Source organism: Orcinus orca, chromosome 4 (genome assembly GCF_937001465.1).
Source record: "Orcinus orca chromosome 4, mOrcOrc1.1, whole genome shotgun sequence".
Taxonomy (NCBI): Eukaryota; Metazoa; Chordata; class Mammalia; order Artiodactyla; family Delphinidae; genus Orcinus; species Orcinus orca.
The window spans coordinates 91,966,027-91,983,632 of NC_064562.1; the positions used below are offsets into that span (position 1 = coordinate 91,966,027).

Below are 17,606 nucleotides of genomic sequence, written 5' to 3' on the forward strand. Positions count from 1 at the left end.
AGGTTGCTTCCATGTCCTGATTATTGTAAATAGAGCTGCAATGAACATTGTGGTACATGACTCTTTTTGAATTATTGTTTTCTCAGGGTATATGCCCAGTAGTGGGATTGCTGGGTCGTATGGTACTTCTATTTGTAGTTTTTTAAGGAACCTCCATACTGTTCTGCAGAGTGGCTGTATCAATTTACATTCCCACCAACAGTGCAAGAGTGTTCCCTTTTCTCCACACCCTCTCCAGCATTGATTGTTTCTAGATTTTTTGATGATGGCCATTCTGACTGGTATGAGATGGTATCTCATTGTAGTTTTGATTTGCATTTCTCTAATGATTAATGATGTTGAGCATTCTTTCATGTGTTTGTTGGCAATCTGTATATGTTCTTTGGAGAAATGTCTATTTAGGCCTTCTGCCCATTTTTGGATTGGATGGACCTAGAGTCTGTCACACAGAGTGAAGTACGTCAGAAAGAGAAAAAGGAATACCATATGCTAACACATATATATGGAATCTAAGAAAAAAAAGAAAATGTCATGAAGAGTCTAGGGGTAGGACGGGAAAAAAGACACAGACCTACCAGAGCATGGACTTGAGGATATGGGAAGGGGGAAGGGTAAGCTGTGACAAAGTGAGAGAGTGGCATGGACATATATATACACTACCAAACGTAGGGTGGATAGCTAGTGGGAAGCAGCCGCATGGCAGAGGGAGATCAGCTAGGTGGTTTGTAACCACCTAGAGGGGTGCGATAGGGAGGGTGGGAGGGAGGGAGATGCAAGAGGGAAGAGATAAGGGAACATATGTATATGTATAACTGATTCACTTTGTTGTAAAGCAGAAACTAACACACCATTGTAAAGCAATTATACTCCAATAAAGATGTTAAAAAAAAAAAGAATCAATTGTTTCTAAATACAGACAATGAACAATTGGAAACTGGAATTTTAAAAACAATATATAATAAAAAATTGAAATAAAAATAAATAAATAAATAAAACCACAAAATAACTGTTAACGATGAAAACTTATTATGCCAGGCCTTAGTATGGCCTGACTTGGAAATTTAGTTTCAGAGGCTTTTGTGAATATACCAAGGAAAGAGGACTTAGGTGTATCTTATTCCCACAGGCCACCAATAAATATTTGCTTTACGGAGAAAATATTAATATATAGTATAGGAGAGAATCTGACAGATGCTTAAAATTATTGAGTGATAGCAATGCTCAAACTCATCTGTGATCAAACACTATGAAGTATCCTCCTAAGGATAAACTTATTACAAATAAGAAGTGAAAATTCAATTGTGGAGATACTTTCAGTTTCAGCTCTGATACGCAAAAAGCTTGGAAGTTGTCGCTGTATTTTGTCCTTACAAGATAATGCTGTACAAAATGAAAATAAATGACTTTTCTCAGACGTGATTAATAAAACATGTAACTACGAAAGAATTTTAAAACTGTAAAAAAAAAAACAAAAAAAAACAACAGTGGAAGTTAACCAAGCCCAGCCTTCAACCCTTGCTACCCAATCAACAACGGTGATCATTCTGCAGCTGCAAACATCAAATCCTAATCATTTCTTTCCTCATTAAATGAGTTGATAGTCATCTAAGGGGCCCATAACAGGGCCTGCCTGGCATGTGGTGACTGCTGGCTTTATTTTGTTTTGTTTAGCCATTATTATACCATCATACGCTACACTCAACATTTCTCACTATTTAACAGCCTCTGGAATTATCCAGATTTTCAATGAACAGAATTACACCGTGAATGTGGAATGAAGAGATAAGCAAGTGGCATGACCCACAAAGTAAGAAAGATCTCTACAGCGATGGGAAAGTGAGAGTAAAATAGAACTATATGTCCAGAGAACTGTAGACAGAGATTCTCTCCACAGCCACGGATGCTAACTCAGGTGTCTTCAATTCTGTACTCGTCCAGGGAGACTTCCCCCGCCCCTCCACATACAAGTGGTTCTCAAATTTTAGCACAGATCAGAATCCCTTGGAGGGCTTGTTAAAAAAGAACACTAGCTCCACCCTCCAGAGTTTCTGAATTAGTAGGCTGGGGTAGAGCCAAAGAATTTGCATTTTCAACAAGTTTTCAGATGCTGCTGATGCTACTGGTCTCAGGACTGTACTTTGGGAACCACTGCCCTTCAGGTGAACTTAGACCCTGGCATTTAAACATGCCTTTTGCTTGAATCAGGTCATGGGTCCAGCTTGTCAACATCAATCAAGGTCCTGTCATTCAGCGTGTTTGCTTTGCGGCATCCTCGCATCTGAGAGGCATGCCCCCTTTGACAGGTCCTTGTACAGGTCACTGATGCAAATGTGGACCAGGCTGGCTAAGGACAAAATCCAGGTCAGGTTAATTAACCCCCTAGCTTTTAGGCTCACGTCAATTCACTATAATTACAGCCATAGTTCTCAATCCTGATTAAACTTAAAATCACAGGGGAAGCTTAAAAAACAACCAAAAAAAAAAAAACAAACTTAAAAAAAAAACCTCTCCAGGTGATTCTAATGTGCAGCTAGGGCTGAGAACCACCATCTAGAGGTCTTACCGGTTTAACCTGTTAAATCAACCCAGATGAACTGTCCTGCCCATGTAACTTTATTTAAGTTATTGTGAGGGATGCTGTCAAAAGTTTTGCTGACATCAAGGTATGTTTTCCTACCCTTTCAAAACCATAAAATTCTATTGGCCTACAATGACATCGTTTTAGGGAATCGTACTAATTTTAAAGATCACCTTTTAAATATGTTTTACAGTCTGTTGAGGAATTTTGCCTGGGGTTGATTTCAAACTCACAGAATTGGATTCCTTTAGTTTATATAATCCCAGTGTAATGATAGCTAACATTTATTGCTTACTAACCTTGTCTCAGCCACAGTGCTCAGTGCTCTTCAAAAATATTCAAACAATCCTATGAAATAGCTTTTATTATTTCTATTTTACAGACGCAGAATCAGGGTTGGCTTCTAGCTGACTCCAGGGCCCATGCTCATAACCACTAGTGTTGTTTCTGTTTATAATTGCCAGGCTCCATCTTGTTCTTCAAATGTTTTATGATGTCTTACAAGGACGTTAAAGATATGAGGAGGCATGAAAGAACTGGAATAAAGACAGACCACAAAAGCTCAAAATGAGTCATGGGTCAGAGCAAAATTCTTGCACATTTGCTAGCTGAAGGGTCACCGGGTCTGGCTTTGAGTGTTCTGGAAATGTCAAGTCAAAATAGGATCACATGTTCAATTGCACAATTGACATTGGATTGAACACAAGCATTGCTCAGAAGTACCTGGGAAGCCCTGGGGCTTCCTAAAGACACTGAGGATTAAAGGAATGTCTGCAAGAACATCTTCGTGGTCCATGCAGACAAGAGTGTCACAGGACTCAATAAACCATAATTTACACCATCCGTTTCCTCCCTTATTAAAAAAACCCAAAAAACTGGGAATTTTGGCTAGCTTTATAATTCTTCAAAGATTTCTGCATTCCCATTTCCAGTACCCCTTCCACCACTGGCAGCTCACTCCAAAAGAATATTAACAGCAACTGAGCAAGTCTTTGCTCTCATGTTCTCAGTACCCCGGAATGTAATTTGAGCAGTCAAGTCTTCCTTTTGGAGAGTTTCACAAAGTTTCTTGACTCGCCTTCCCTTCTGGACTCTCATGCATCAAATCACACCTAATTTTAAGGAATGAGGTTTCCCTTTGCATGAAGTGGATGTGGCCGTGTCCACAGGCTGGCTCTCAGGTCTGCAGGTGAGGTTAGCATAAACGGAAATCACAATGTCACTCCCCCTCAGGTGCCCATCACAATGCCCACTGCACCAGCTCATCCCTCCTTGTAGCTTGATGATGCAAAGTAAACAATAGCAGATTCCCTTGTGTCAGGTGAAACAATCAGTGATGAAGCCAATAATTTATCATATATATAGATGAGACTATACAATAATGGGAGTTTTATCTTGAAAGATATTAGTATTTTCTTGTCATCTGAAAAAGACATGGTGTTAAAAGTGATGGGGTTTTTGAAAGGAGATCTCTTGACACAAGATTCATGGTTAGAATTATGCATCCTTTGGAAAGTACTCTGCTATCTTCTAACATTAAACCACCCATCTCCTCCTTAGCTGGTTCCTTTTCCTTTTTTTTTTTTTTTTTTTTTTGCGGTACGCGGGCCTCTCACTGTTGTGGCCCCTTACGTTGCGGAGCACAGGCTCCGAACGCGCAGGCTCAGCAGCCATGGCTCACGGGCCCAGCCGCTCCGCGGCATGTGGGATCTTCCCGGACCGGGGCACGAACCCGTGTTCCCTACATTGGCAAGTGGACTCTCAACCACTGCGCCACCAGGGAAGCCCAGCTGGTTCCTTTCCTTATCCTTTGGATCCCACCTTGAGCACCGGTTCCTCAGCTGAGCCTTCTCTGACCACTCTGTGCAGGCAGCTCCCACCCCATGACGGATTTTTGTTTACTTATTTCCATTACCTATCAACCCTGCTAGACGAAAGGACCGCAGGCATTTACCTTGTGGTCTCAGGACCCAGATCAGGGCTTGGTTCGTAGTAGGGGCACCATAACCACCTGCTGGAAAGAGTGAAAACCGTCAAGCAGGTGCACATCAGTGACTGTGCAGTTGAGCTCTGAGGGGCAGGTGGGTCCAATTCTACATCATGAGAAGACAACGGGGCTGTCCCAGTATTAGGAGTGATCACAGAAGCATATGGGGGAAAAAAGAGGGATCCTGAGTGAAAAAACTCATTTTATCCTTTCTAATAACCAAGATGAATAGATGATTAGAGCATATGAAATTCACAAGCAAAGCTGATTACCATGTACTGCAAAGGAAGGAAAATGGATCATGAAATCCTTGGTGGAAAGTACAGGAAGAGCTGAAGTGGGCAGAACATCATTACGTATATTGGTCCCCCCTCATCCCACCACCAAACACACCTGCCTCTACGTCCCTCACGTGCTGCTTTACACTCTGCCCAGATTCCCCGAGATGGTACCGCAGGATGTCACCCTGCAGGGGCTAAGAACCAAAGCCATAGTTTAACGGTGGCCAGCGTCAGCTTTTCCCGCAGTTGGAAGAAATGAGGAACACAGAGGTTTAGAAAGAAGTGCCGTCTAGAAGAGCAGGAAGAAGACAACCAAAACAGATCCAAATACGGAATAAGACAAAAACAACGGCAGGAAGATGTAGCCAGGAGAGTGAGGAAAAGCGGATGAATCTGACTGCGAGAAAGAACAAGACACAGCTGTCTCCCCGTCCCCTTGTCAGGCTGTTCAGGCTAAGCCAGTGGTTCTGAGGGGCGGCCCTGCAGTCAGCGAGTGCATGGCTCACAGGGGCTATTTGTACCACGCATACTGCGCAGCTCCCCTCTTCTCTGCTCAGCCCAGCACTCTGCAAGCTCCTGGAGGACAGCAGGAAAGGGGCACAGCGGGCACAGGGGCAGGTGAGCGGGCAGCCACAGGGAGAAGGAAGACTCCCACAGCAGCGTCTCCTCCACCCTCCTCCTCCCCGTGACGGAGAGCACAGGGCTCCGAGGAGGGAGCCCAAGGAAAGACTACTGAGGATGTGCGATGGAGAGGGCTTTTTCAGAAAAGGATGTTTGAAGCGTTGCTACTGTTTAGGTCATCTCTTAGCCAAAAACTATGTGAACGTGCTACTCAAACGATCTTGGAAATGCTTTTATAACTTGTTCAAAGCTTTCCAAATGAAGAGTTTGCTTTAAAGTCCTTGATTTAAAGTATAAAACTCTTAACACATTTTGATTAGCTGACATTAGTCTGCCCTTAGAGAAGATGGAAATTTACTAGCCAGATTTCAACAAAAACCTTTGCACCACTGGTGAATACATGTGAATGAAAGACCAGCATGCTTCAATGTGACCAGAAGTGCCCTTTCTGCATTTAGGGGTTGGAAGCCATCCTGTTTTCAGCCATTGGCAGTGTATTCAAACTAACCATCATACTCGGCTGAACTTGGAAATTCACATCTGAATTACTGTACCACAGTCTTAAAACAATATTTAAAACGAAGTGTCTATTGTTCTCCTCAGAAACACTGGATATCAAACTTTTTAATCATCAGTAGTTTTAAACTGTTTTGCTTCACCTCATTTAAAACTTCTATCTTATGATAAAATTTAGTGAAATTTTTAAATAACTACACACATAGTGGTATAAATTCAAAAGCTTTGCTAATAAGGGTTTACAACCAAAACAGTTGATTATTCACTTTAGAGATACGAAGGCAGTTATCTATGAAGCCTAGGTTCTCAGAACATTCTTTTTTCATCTTTCGTTATCGATTTCAAATAATGACTGCTGTTGGCTGCTCTATATATCCTAGCGCTTACCTCTCCCTAACCCTTCTGATCATTTCTAAAGACGGCAACAAAAAAACTTTACATAGTGGAAAGTTTCACTTCTACAAAACCAAAGGCAATTAATTGTGTTGATTTTTTTTAGCATGACAATGCAAGGGTTTTCAGACGTCTAAAAGTAAAAAAAGAAATGACTGTCAAGAGCAAAACTGTCCCCAGTCAATTCAGACCCTGTGGCAGTAGCATTCCTCTGCCCTGGTTCTAACTCATGACAGATTAGGGCCCCTGCAGACCCTACATCTCAGGAGAGAAGCTGAGCTGGGCTTCTTACTATACAGATCACCTTCCTGGAAAGTGAAGCAGAACTTTCCTGGCCTTGAACCTTAATGCCGTCAGAAATGATTCCCAAAACTCACTGGAACGAAAGCCGGGTGGTGTCCACTACTTGGCAGTCGGGAGGCTGAGGCCCCACCCTGACCCTGCAGGCAACCATTAGGTGGTTTCTGAACCTCTCTTCTCCTCAGTTCTTCCCTCTGTAAGTTGAGGTGGAAGGTAGTTTTCCAGTTTGAAATAGCAGGTTCCCTCCAACCCAAGATAATCTGGAGCTGTTCCAAGCCCTTAAAGCAGTTTCAGTTTAAGACAATGTGGCCCGTAAATTATCTTCCCACACGGAAAGACTCTGGAACTTAATTTGTAGCCTGTTTGGTAACACTTTGACAGAGGGAAGCAGGTGAAGGGTTGGGGGTGGTCCCGGGTGTCAGCTGGGGCTGCTGCAGTTTTTAGTCTTCAGCGTTGCACCATCAGTGACAAAGTCAAAACCAATCTATGAACCCGAGCCCTGCGGATCACTCATCATATATACTTAGCTGGAAGGGCCCTGTCAAATAACTCACATATCATTCGGGTTAGGCAGGTTCCAAAATTATGGTGGTTTGTCTTCCGTCAGCTTGGTTAAGTCAGGACTACCTTTCCTTGCGTCCCCTCCCCCAGTGGTTCTAAATGAGAATCGGCTCGAAGACATGCCTGTGTGATTTTTTGGAAGGTAAAGTGATGCAAGGGCCACTCTTCTCTGAGGGTCATCATAGTCAGGTGTGGCGACAGATACACACGAGGTGCTAAAGGTCCCAGCTCATCCTCATTCTCCTCCGCTCTACCTCCAAGTTCTTCTTCCCAAGTTCTGACTTTGAGGCATCACCTAGGGTGGTTCCAGGCCCACCACCAGACACCGGCCGTCGACGCGGAGATGGTTACTACATGGCGGCTGCAGCTGCCTAGGGCCCCGCGTGCCCCCCGCCCCGGCCCGCGTCAGCATCTGTGTGTGTTCCGCCGCTCAGATGGGCCCCCTGGGGACTCCTCTTGGTCTGCACACCTCCTCCTGCACCCTCCCCTCTGCAGCTCCTCACACAGTGGTGTCTGCTCTCATTCCTGAAACAGCTCCTGCATCCCATAGCCCTCAGAGCAACTCTTCTCCCCAGATTCCCCAACCAAAACAAACACAAATCCCCAAATGGACACTGTTGTTCTATCTATGTGTAACTCCTCAGAGGGCCCCAAACCGAGTGTTCTGCATAGAAGCTGTTTTTCTGTGTTCTGTGTCACAGTGTGCTTCCCAGGGGCTCAATGTCTTTGTCTAAGAGGGTATAAATTGTACCAAAAGACAGACAACCTCGAAGTGCACACACACATGTGCATACGGTTGTGTGCTGGGAGGAAAACATAATAGGAAACTTTCTTAGTTTAAAACCTTGCCTCTGCGAATCCTCAGGCAGTGATGTGAACTGAGACTCTGTCCCCAGCCAGCTGAGGCACAGGCGGACTGTCCAACCTGTAATCACAGGCCTGTGTCCCCCGTCCTCTCAGCCCAGCGCGAACTCACAACAGTGCCCACTGGCACACACCACGGATGTGGCTGGTCTCAGCAGCCCTACTACGCACACCCGCGCAGAGGTGTTGCACTTGGGTAGCAATACTGGGTATGCAAGACGCCAATCCCTCAGAGATCTCACTGCTGGTTAGGCAACATTCATACTCTGACCCACAGGCGTTCACCGGGCAGTCCTTCACTCCTGGGCTGAAAAGCAGAAACCCAACGTTTAAAAAAAAGAAAAAGAACACCGTAAAAGTGCGGGCATGAATTATCTGTTTTATTGCTTTTTATTTAATGCAGAGTCGATATTTTTGAGTAATGGTAATAAGATGCCAAATTGAACATTTAAACAGTAAAGTATATGGAAAGAAGCCCTCAAATGTTAACTCCTTTAAGTTGTAGCTGGTGGAACAACACAGGATAAAGGCTACTGGGCTTGTCATCATGGTTTATGACATGGGGAACAGCAAAGAGTCCCCACTGTCAACCAACTGTTTAGGCACCAGCGGCAGCACGTGTGCCTCCCTTGGAAATGTCTTGGGAGATCTAGAAAGATTCCAGATATGAAAGCCCTTCCTCACCCCTCAGGCTTGAAAGAGACGCCCACCACGGAGGGTGTGTCGAGAAACTCCTGTGGAATAGAAGTAGTTACGAAGATACAGTAAAGAAATGGTTCTGCTGTCCTGGAAGTGAACTTGCCTCCACGGCTCCTCTCTAACCCACCACCCGCTCCAGGAGATCATGGGGAAGAGCCTCACATGGCGACAAGATGACACCAGGGCCACTGAGAGCAGCCTTTTGCTGGCTGAAGGCACCGGGTCCTCATCATCCTGAGGGAGGGGGTCGCTGGGTTGTGAGTTACATTCAAAACGCACATCCCACCACAAAAACTGCTCTCAGCTGTCGTACAGTTGATGCAATTTCAGGCCGAAAGTCTGAAGACTTTGAAAGCCCCAGAATGTCTGGGACCCCTGGAAGTCCTGACATGCAGGGCGACTTCCGCAAGGAATCCGATTCCCAAGGGGTGGAGACTCAAAGGGACACACGGCTGCATTACATCACACGACAGCAAAAATGAATACACGATTCTGAAATATGGATATGAAACACCACAACAAAGTAAACCTCTCAGACTCTACAACTGCAGGTCGCACGCTAGCAATACCTGGCAGAGTCTAAAAATTGGTGATTTTCCCATAAAACGTTTATCTACAATGACTGTGATCAATACTTAAGGGCTAAGCAAAAAGTATATGAAAACTATTCTTCTTAAAAGACAAACTTCATTAAATACCAAGCACAGTGATCAAATATAAGATGTCAAGTTTAAATAAATCGCTTCCGATTTTTCCCAGTGGTAATCGGGGCTTCCACAACAAGAATGGTCACGGGCCAACCGCACCCCTGCTGGTGACACTGAAGGTGTAAGTCACACAAACCCTCCTTGGAAGAACGAAGGGCCACATGTTGGCCAGAGGAATCATCACCTCCAGCCTCGCCGGCTTCTGAAATCCCACAGTATTATGAATGCCCTTTACAGACACAGTGATACTGAAGTAGGAAACGATAAAGAAACACAAAAGTGCTTTATTTCAAGTCCATGCCATCTAAATCTACTGAGTACAGTAACCGGGACCGGAGAGGGGACGTATTAGAACCTAAACAACGACAACACCACCAGGACGTTCGCCCCCTGCACTGCGAATCTTAGTTCAGAAGAATCCGCGCGCTGGCTAGCCAGTCTCCTCCCTGAGAAGCACGCTTCACGCTCCGTTCTCCCTCTGGCATCTTCATCTCTCCCAGTTAAGGCCTGGACAGTGTCAGGGCGGTGGTGACCTGGTTCTGGAGCTGCGCTCTGGCGGGGGCTGGGCTCCGGCCGTCAGTGGCCCGCAGGCTCGGGTGGTACGGGGTCAGGCTCTGGGCCGCCCAGCTCTGCCGTCTGCCCCTGGAGCCGCTCCACCGTCTGCAGCAGGGCTGACCTCTCCAGCTCCAAGGCCAGGGTCGCTTGCTTCAGCTTGCTTTCACTGGTCAGGAGCTTCTCAATGGTGGCTTCCAGGCTCTGGATCCTCCCATTAGCCACCTAGAGAATAAAAGAAATGAGAATGGAACTGCCCGGGGAGAACATGGGAGATCCACTCTGCACTCCACTGTCCATTCTCGAAGGCACGCTGGAGCCCTGTTCTGGCAGAGACGCATCTCTCCACGTTTACTCTCAGTTCTTGCCACAGCGGAAGACTCCTCGCAGGTGGGCTGGGCCGCCCCGAGATCCTCCAGCACCCTCTTCCCCTGCCGTGGCTACTCTGGAAGCCGCCTGTGGAGATGGCGGCTTCCCAGTGCAGAGGGAGCCCGATTCCCGAGTCACCCGCTACAGGAGGACAGCTGTGAAACGGCCCGAGAACGCTTCGCGGAGACAAGGCGGAGGGTCTGCGGTGCTACTGGGGTCCGGAGCGTTGTCACTGCAGCACGGTCCGGCCCACTTTGACAAATACACGTATGTACAGGTACAAACTGATTTCAGACAGACCATCAAAATGGTTTCTATGTGAAGGCCCACGTAGTAACAGCTCTCTACTCTGAACCTTTAATATTCCCTACAGTAACAAGGACGGGCATTTCCCCGGGAACGTGTGTGGAGCGCTCAGGGTGGCCGAGCTCTGCTAAGAGGGTCACGTGCGTGGCCTCACTGGCCACAGACGCCAGCAGTGTCCCCACTCCCACCCGTCCGCATCCTCAGCACACAATCAGTGTCAGGCCGACCTTCCAGGTGCTTCTCTCTTGCAACGGACCCTCCTCTTCTCTCTAGTCCCCTCGGGCTGGCTTCCCAGGCAACCAGTGAGTTGGCCCCAGTGAAGCGGAGGAGTTTCCTGAGAAAAGCCACCTCCTACGTTGCTGTCCCCGGGCCTCCTGGCCGATTCCAGCTCTCCGCTGCATTCTCGAGTGCTCGGGCCCGGGGTCAGTAAGGCATTGCACTGGCTCGCTCATCTGACCGGCTCATCCCCGTAGGTTTTAGGTGGGAACAACAGTACATATTTTTTCCCTCGTTTTCAAAACAAGGGAAACAGCTTCTTGAACAAGACAACACTTGTGCGAGACAGACAATTCTATGACTCAAAGCCTAGGTCTGGCTGTGACACTGGAACACTCTAAACAGAAAGAAGAAAGGACTGAGATCCTAAGTTTGCCGGCTTACCGGGCAGGGGGCGGTCACGCTGAGTGGGTATGTCCAAGCAGTCCTCTCCGACCCTCACACTCCTCCCCACGGTCAAGGCCTGGGACGGGTCCCACCTCATCCCCTCCAGGGACCACTCCTTCTGAAGGCCACAGCACTCCCAGGGGCACCTCTCAGCTTAGCAGTGAGCTGATGTGCATGGTCATTTACTGGCCAGCACAAACGTCAGGTCTCCTCCTCGGTGAGACTGAAGCTGTCTCACAGAAGAAAACACACCTCACCCTGCATGTGGGTCTGGCCTCCCAAAGCACCCGGCTCACGGGCACTCAATGACTGGTGGTGGATTATTCCAAAAAATGCACGTCCCTTAGCATTTGGCAACAGACATGTCTAAGCAATCGTCGTAAGTACGCTGCTGGACAGAAGAGCTAAGACAGTTTAGTCTCCAGCGGCTAGATGACATTCTTAAGTGTTTAACAAGAAAATAGATGGGGCTTTGGTATGTCCAACAACTGTATGAATAGAACAAAGCCAGGAAACAGGTCAATTTTGATACTTGGGCAAAAAAGCAAAGATTTATGTTGGAAAATTAAGTATTGCATTGAACAGCTATCCCTGGACTCTGAAAACTATTTTAAAAAAAAAGAAAAAAGGGAAAAGAGGTGTGAGTCTCACAGACTGGTCTGTGAGACTGGTCTGGCTGAAAGTAACTGGTCTGGCTGAAAGTCTGTGAGACTGGTCTGGCTGAAAGTAACTCCACGTGACTCAGAGGGTAATGAGAGAACTACATGCAGGCACCCACAAACGGACACACCACAATCCCTAGCCCAACTCTTTGAGAGCTGCAGTGTCTTACAAATGTTGGTGGCCTCTGGCACCCAGCACAGCTGGAACCGGCATAAGCTCTAGTCTTGAATGATACGTCCAGAAGCACAGAGCCACGCGGTCAAGAGAAAGATCATTCCAAGGAGGACATCTGTTGTTACCAATTACCTCTTGATGCGTTTCTTGAGGACGGAGATGTCTGAGCAGCTTTTCACAACTCCCTCTCTTCACAAAAGGGGTACAGTATCACAGGAGCAGCGCAAAATTACTTCCCCTCTTCATCACAAAAAACCTACATGGCATCAGCCTAATAAAATGAACCTTTTATTTGAGCAGTATCCTAACGAGACACATGCTTCAACTTCAAATCTGGGCTTTGTTAGAAATGTTTCCATCCTGCTGTACTTCAGGGACCTACTGTTTGTTTGGAAGGCATTTAAAATTACCACCTACACTGCAGACCCTTACATGCAAGATAAGGCTCTCCGTTCCCCGGCACCTCCCCTTCAGGTTACAGCTAAGACACCCTGCAGAAATCGTACTCAGGCATACTTTCAAGTTAGGACAACTCAATCTTAGAGGAAAAAAGAGCTAACTGTCGGAATGTGACTGGTAGGCCTGGGTAAGGATAGACTTTTCTTTGTTCCTCTACAGCAAATATCTACTAGGTTTCTACTGGGGTAAAAATCCCTGCTGGGGGGAATACATTTTAGACAGGGGTTGATTTATTAAGCTCCAAATGCTGGCCTTTCTCCCATCACTGCCAAGCTTGTGTCTGCAAAGCAGCAACTTTCTATAGAGAAAACTAAGAGGCTTAGATCAGGATGGAAAGCTTATTCTCAGGACAGACCAGGAATACCACAGAATACATATTTTGGAAAAAATATAAAGTTTTCTCCACAGCAAGCTCAAAAATAATTTTTTAAAACACCCCCTTCCCCCCCTCCACACACAATTCGTTAACAATGACAGCTTTACCACCCATATTGACATTTAAAAAGCAGACTGTATGGTTAGTTTATTCTATCTGATTGTTAGAGGAGTGCTACCCCCTACCCCAACAAAAAGGCATCTTTTTGTCCCTGTCGCACAGATGAGGGAATCAGAGCAGAGCAGGTGACAGTATGGGTGACACTGGACCTAGCAAGATCTGGGTCTCTGGACTGCGCCTCTGCGCTAGCTCCATCTCTCCCTCCTGCACGCACGTCTGGGTTTGCCTTTCTACTTACTGTATGTCCTCATCCGCATTTATCCATGGTAAGACGGAAGCTTCCAGAGGGGAGAACTGTGTCCCTTCATGAACTGAATTTTTGCATTGGCACCAGGGACTCACAAATCCTGATCACAGGCTCTGGTTTACTCTGTTAGGGAGATCCTGTGGCCCTTTCCTCACTCGATATCACTCCGAGGACCTAGCTGGCTTCGCTCCTGAAAGCTCATGCCTTTGATTGTCTCGTCATGACTCAAAGCGCAATCGCTGGCTATTCGGCTAATAGTGCGACGGCACCCTGAACCCAAGTTCAGCTCTGGGTCTGTCTCCTGAAAGGGTTAAGTGCAGAAATAGCCTCTCAGAAAGTTCCAGGACAGTCTGACCTTAGCAAAGGATAATGTCTGCTTCCTAACAAAAAGGAACAATTCTCCTGGGCTACCTTTGATCCCAACTACAAACAACCAGAAGAGAAAGGGCCTGCGGCCATGGGAAAACCCAGCCCGCCGGTGCCTCTGGTGAGTTAATGAACTACCGTACACTCAAGGTTCGGGAGGCTACCTTGTAAATATGCCCTACCTGCAGTTGTTCAAGGAGGTCAAGGTTCTGTTTGCGTAAGCTGCTGTTGGTTTTCTCTAATCTGTCCATTCTTTGGTTGTCACTGAGAGGAGAGGGATCGATAAGTTCTTCCTGAAGCACGTGGTACTCAACTTCATAAGCTTGTAACTGTTTAGAGATGTCCATCACAAACACCTGTGACACACAGAAAAGTCATCAGGCACGGAAAATGAGAAAAATCACACACACACACACACACACACACACACACACACACACACACACACGACCACGTCGACGGGTGTCCACGAAGCACCTGCTCTGTGACTGATACTATCAGTGATAAACAAGGAAAACTCTCTGCACTGAGAAGGGAATAATTTTACTTGGGAAGAGAGGATTTAAGAAGCATTTAAGGGACTTCCCTGGTGGTCCAGGGGTAAAGAATCTGCCTTACAATGCAGGGGATGTGGGTCTGATCCCTGGTTGGGGAAATAAGGTCCCACAGCCACGGGGCAACTAAGCCCGCCCACCTCAACTACTGAGCTGGCACGGCTCAACTAGGGAGGCTGTGTGACGCAAACTACAGAAGCCCACGCGCTCTGGAGTCCATGCGCCACAACTAGAGAGAGAAAACCCGCACGCCACAGCTAGAGAGAAGCCCACGCACCACAATGAAGAGCCCATGCGCCACAACGAAAGATCCCGTGTGCCACAACAAAGATCTCGTGTGCCACAACCAAGACCCAATGCAGCCAAAAATAAATTAAATAAATAATATAATAAATTAAAAAAAAGAAGCATTTGGAAATAAACCAAAGGTAACAGCAAGTGTAGGTCTCTGATACTCATTTTTCAAAAGCCAAAACCTTCTTTTTTAAAATGCTTATATGAGTTTATTTTTACTTCTTATTTCAGTACTTAGATCATTTTTCTCTGAAAATTCTATTAGATTAGATTCACAACTATGGGTCAAAGAGAGAATAAAACAAAACAGAAGAATCACAACCCCATTTGCTCAGTCACCAGGTCAAAGTTTAATGATAGTTCAGTTGGATTTTCAGAGTTACAAGAACAGCTAAGTATGGAACTGTTTACTAAAAAACCCTATTCTGCACACAAAATATGCAGAAATGAGCCAAAACCCAAATGTCACCCACATAGATGAGTGAATACAAAACAATGCCTGAGTTGCCTTCCTTTCCATAATAGTAACAGTCATGAAAAAAAAAACCACTCGTGTAGATGAGTGAATACAAAACAATGCCTGAGCTGCCTTCCTTTCCATAATAGTAACAGTCATGAAAAAAAAACCACTCGTGTGAAAAACAACCCCAAAGCGCAGAAGTGAGTGAGCTGTTCATATCTGTACTTTCTCTTGATGAGTGAAGTGAGCTGGATGGAAGCTGGGACGATGAGGGTCAGAAGACAGAGGCTGCTGCTGCCCCAGGCGTGAAGCCCCAGGCGTGACGTCCCAGTGTGGATCTGAGAATTCAGTCACCACATTAAAAAAGCCAGATCAGAACACACATCTAAAGAATGAAATGAGTCTTTATAAGGGCAGAAACTAACTCTTCACAGCATCTCCTTAAGAAAGAAATTCCAACACAGTTAAAATCAATGAAAAACTCACTGCCTTTGATGGTACCCTGTTAGCATTCAAACACGAATGAGTCCCATCTTTCCTGAAATCAATTTTCAAAAACCATGTTTACTTTCTCACCATTCCCAGAAATCTTACTTTCTCTTCCCATCTTATTTTCTCTTCCCATCTTATTTTCTCTTCCTTGAGATTAATTTTTCAGCTTCCTGGTTTTCAATTTAATTCAATGGCTAATACTAATTAGGCACAAAAGTCACTATAGGCCAAAAAAGTAATACACATTGTATTTGTGACGCGCGTGCGTGTTTGTGTGTGCAGTTGACTGCGTTGATCTGATTCTCTGCTGTCCCTCAGAGCGACCGTGAGCTGGCAGGGATTATCATCTCTATTCTACAGTCAAGAAAACTGACTCAGAAGCTTTCAGTCAGCCCTTGAATGGGGGCTCGGCTGGCGACTCCCTGAATGACCCTGAGCAAGCTACTTGACCTTTCCTGGCCTCAGTTCCTGGCCTCCACCACATGGAGGTGGTAACACCTACCTGACAGCATAGCTGTGGGGAATCACGAGACACAGGCCCGGCAAGCTGAGTTGGTGCCCTAACTTAGCTAAGGGATCTGCTTCCACACAGCTGTCACAAAACCCCTCCCATCCAACCTTGTGCTGCAGCAAAATGACAAAGGATGTCACACCATGGAACTTCTGAACAGCTCAGAGTAAAGACCACACACATTAAAACCGAGATTGCTGTGGCATTAGTGTGTAATTATAAACACAGTGCGGGATAAATGTCACACACATTTTTTCTTCCACAGAGGTTTTCAAATGAGCTCCTAACCTGGAAAACCTGGGGACAAAACCTCTGGCCTTTGATCCAGATTGATGAGCGGTATGGTTAATGGCTCTCAACCGTGCACAGAGCGGAGTGCTCGCGGAGGCCTACGTTAATCCCCAGGAACCATCCTGGGTCACAATCATCTCTGCTTAACTGCATCATTACCCTCCTGGCTGCCAAAACACACACACAGCCCTTGCAGTCGTGCCTGGGAATTTATTCCCGACCATGGCAGCATATGGCTGGCGGTGACAGGAGCGCCCTGGTCCTCAAATGACGCTTTCTCACGTTGCTGTATATTCTTCCTAACCATAATTATACATGGCTTCATGGTATTCTACCAACTCGACGTATCAATAACCATGTTAATCCGGTCATCAAATGCTGGATATCCAGTTACTTGTAAGTTTTTGTTATAAACAACTTTAAACATCCTCATATGTACGGCTTTTCCCATATTTTGGATTATTTCCTAAGCATACATTCCAAGAAATGGGATTACTGAGTCAAAGGGTACAAATATTTTACTGGCTCGTGATACATATTGCCAAATTGCTTCCCAAACGGGAATAATCCACATACAATGCCATTAGCAACGTAAGAATGTGCCTGATACAGTATACCCTTGGCACTGGGTATTGGGATTAAAATGTTTCATTTTGTTATTCTAGGAAGGTAAAGCATTATATGTTATTTAAATTTAAATTATGCACGAAGCTAAATATTTTCCCAGATATCTGCTTGCTAGACGAGTCTCCTCCTTTAGAGAATTCGTTTCTGTTCTTGGCGCGCCTGCTCTTGGAGACTTGTGTTTCTCTTTGCTGTCTGTGGACACTCTGTAATGAAGCCATCAACCCTGATGGCTGCAGAACTAGTCACATACTTTCCACCCTCCCCACCCCCAGACCCGTCCCCCCAGCCTGGTGGTCTCAGTGGCATACCAAGAGCTGGATGGGGGAGCCTCTGCCTGGGTATCAAAAATAAGGGGGTGCAGTGTCTGTGGTGAATTTAAAAACAAAAATAAACCCAACTAAAAGTTGGTCTGGTTTTTATTATCACCACATGCAAGCAATTCTAAACAATGTCAGTAGTAAAGTACTCCTCCCTGCCGTACCCCACCCTCTTGGTACGGCACTGACTGGCCTTTTAAAAAACTAATTTTCAATAGTGCAAGCTGCTCAAGCAGTAAGGGCTCCTCCCGAGGCAGA

General features: G+C 45.9%; 1 protein-coding gene across 9 annotated transcripts in view; it reads right to left on the reverse strand.

The window, feature by feature from the left end:
• Positions 1-9,775: 9,775 nt before the first annotated feature.
• The window catches only part of TBC1D1 (TBC1 domain family member 1), a 239,342-nt gene continuing 231,511 nt past the window's right edge, over positions 9,776-17,606 (reverse strand). For all 9 annotated transcript variants that reach the window (XM_049709615.1, XM_049709609.1, XM_049709612.1 and 6 more), the window contains 2 exons: positions 13,985-14,158; positions 9,776-10,284 (listed from right to left, as the gene is read on the reverse strand). In XM_049709615.1, the coding sequence (XP_049565572.1) occupies positions 10,084-10,284; positions 13,985-14,158 (375 nt within the window). In that variant the 3' untranslated portion in view covers positions 9,776-10,083. The remainder of the gene's footprint in view (positions 10,285-13,984; positions 14,159-17,606) is intronic.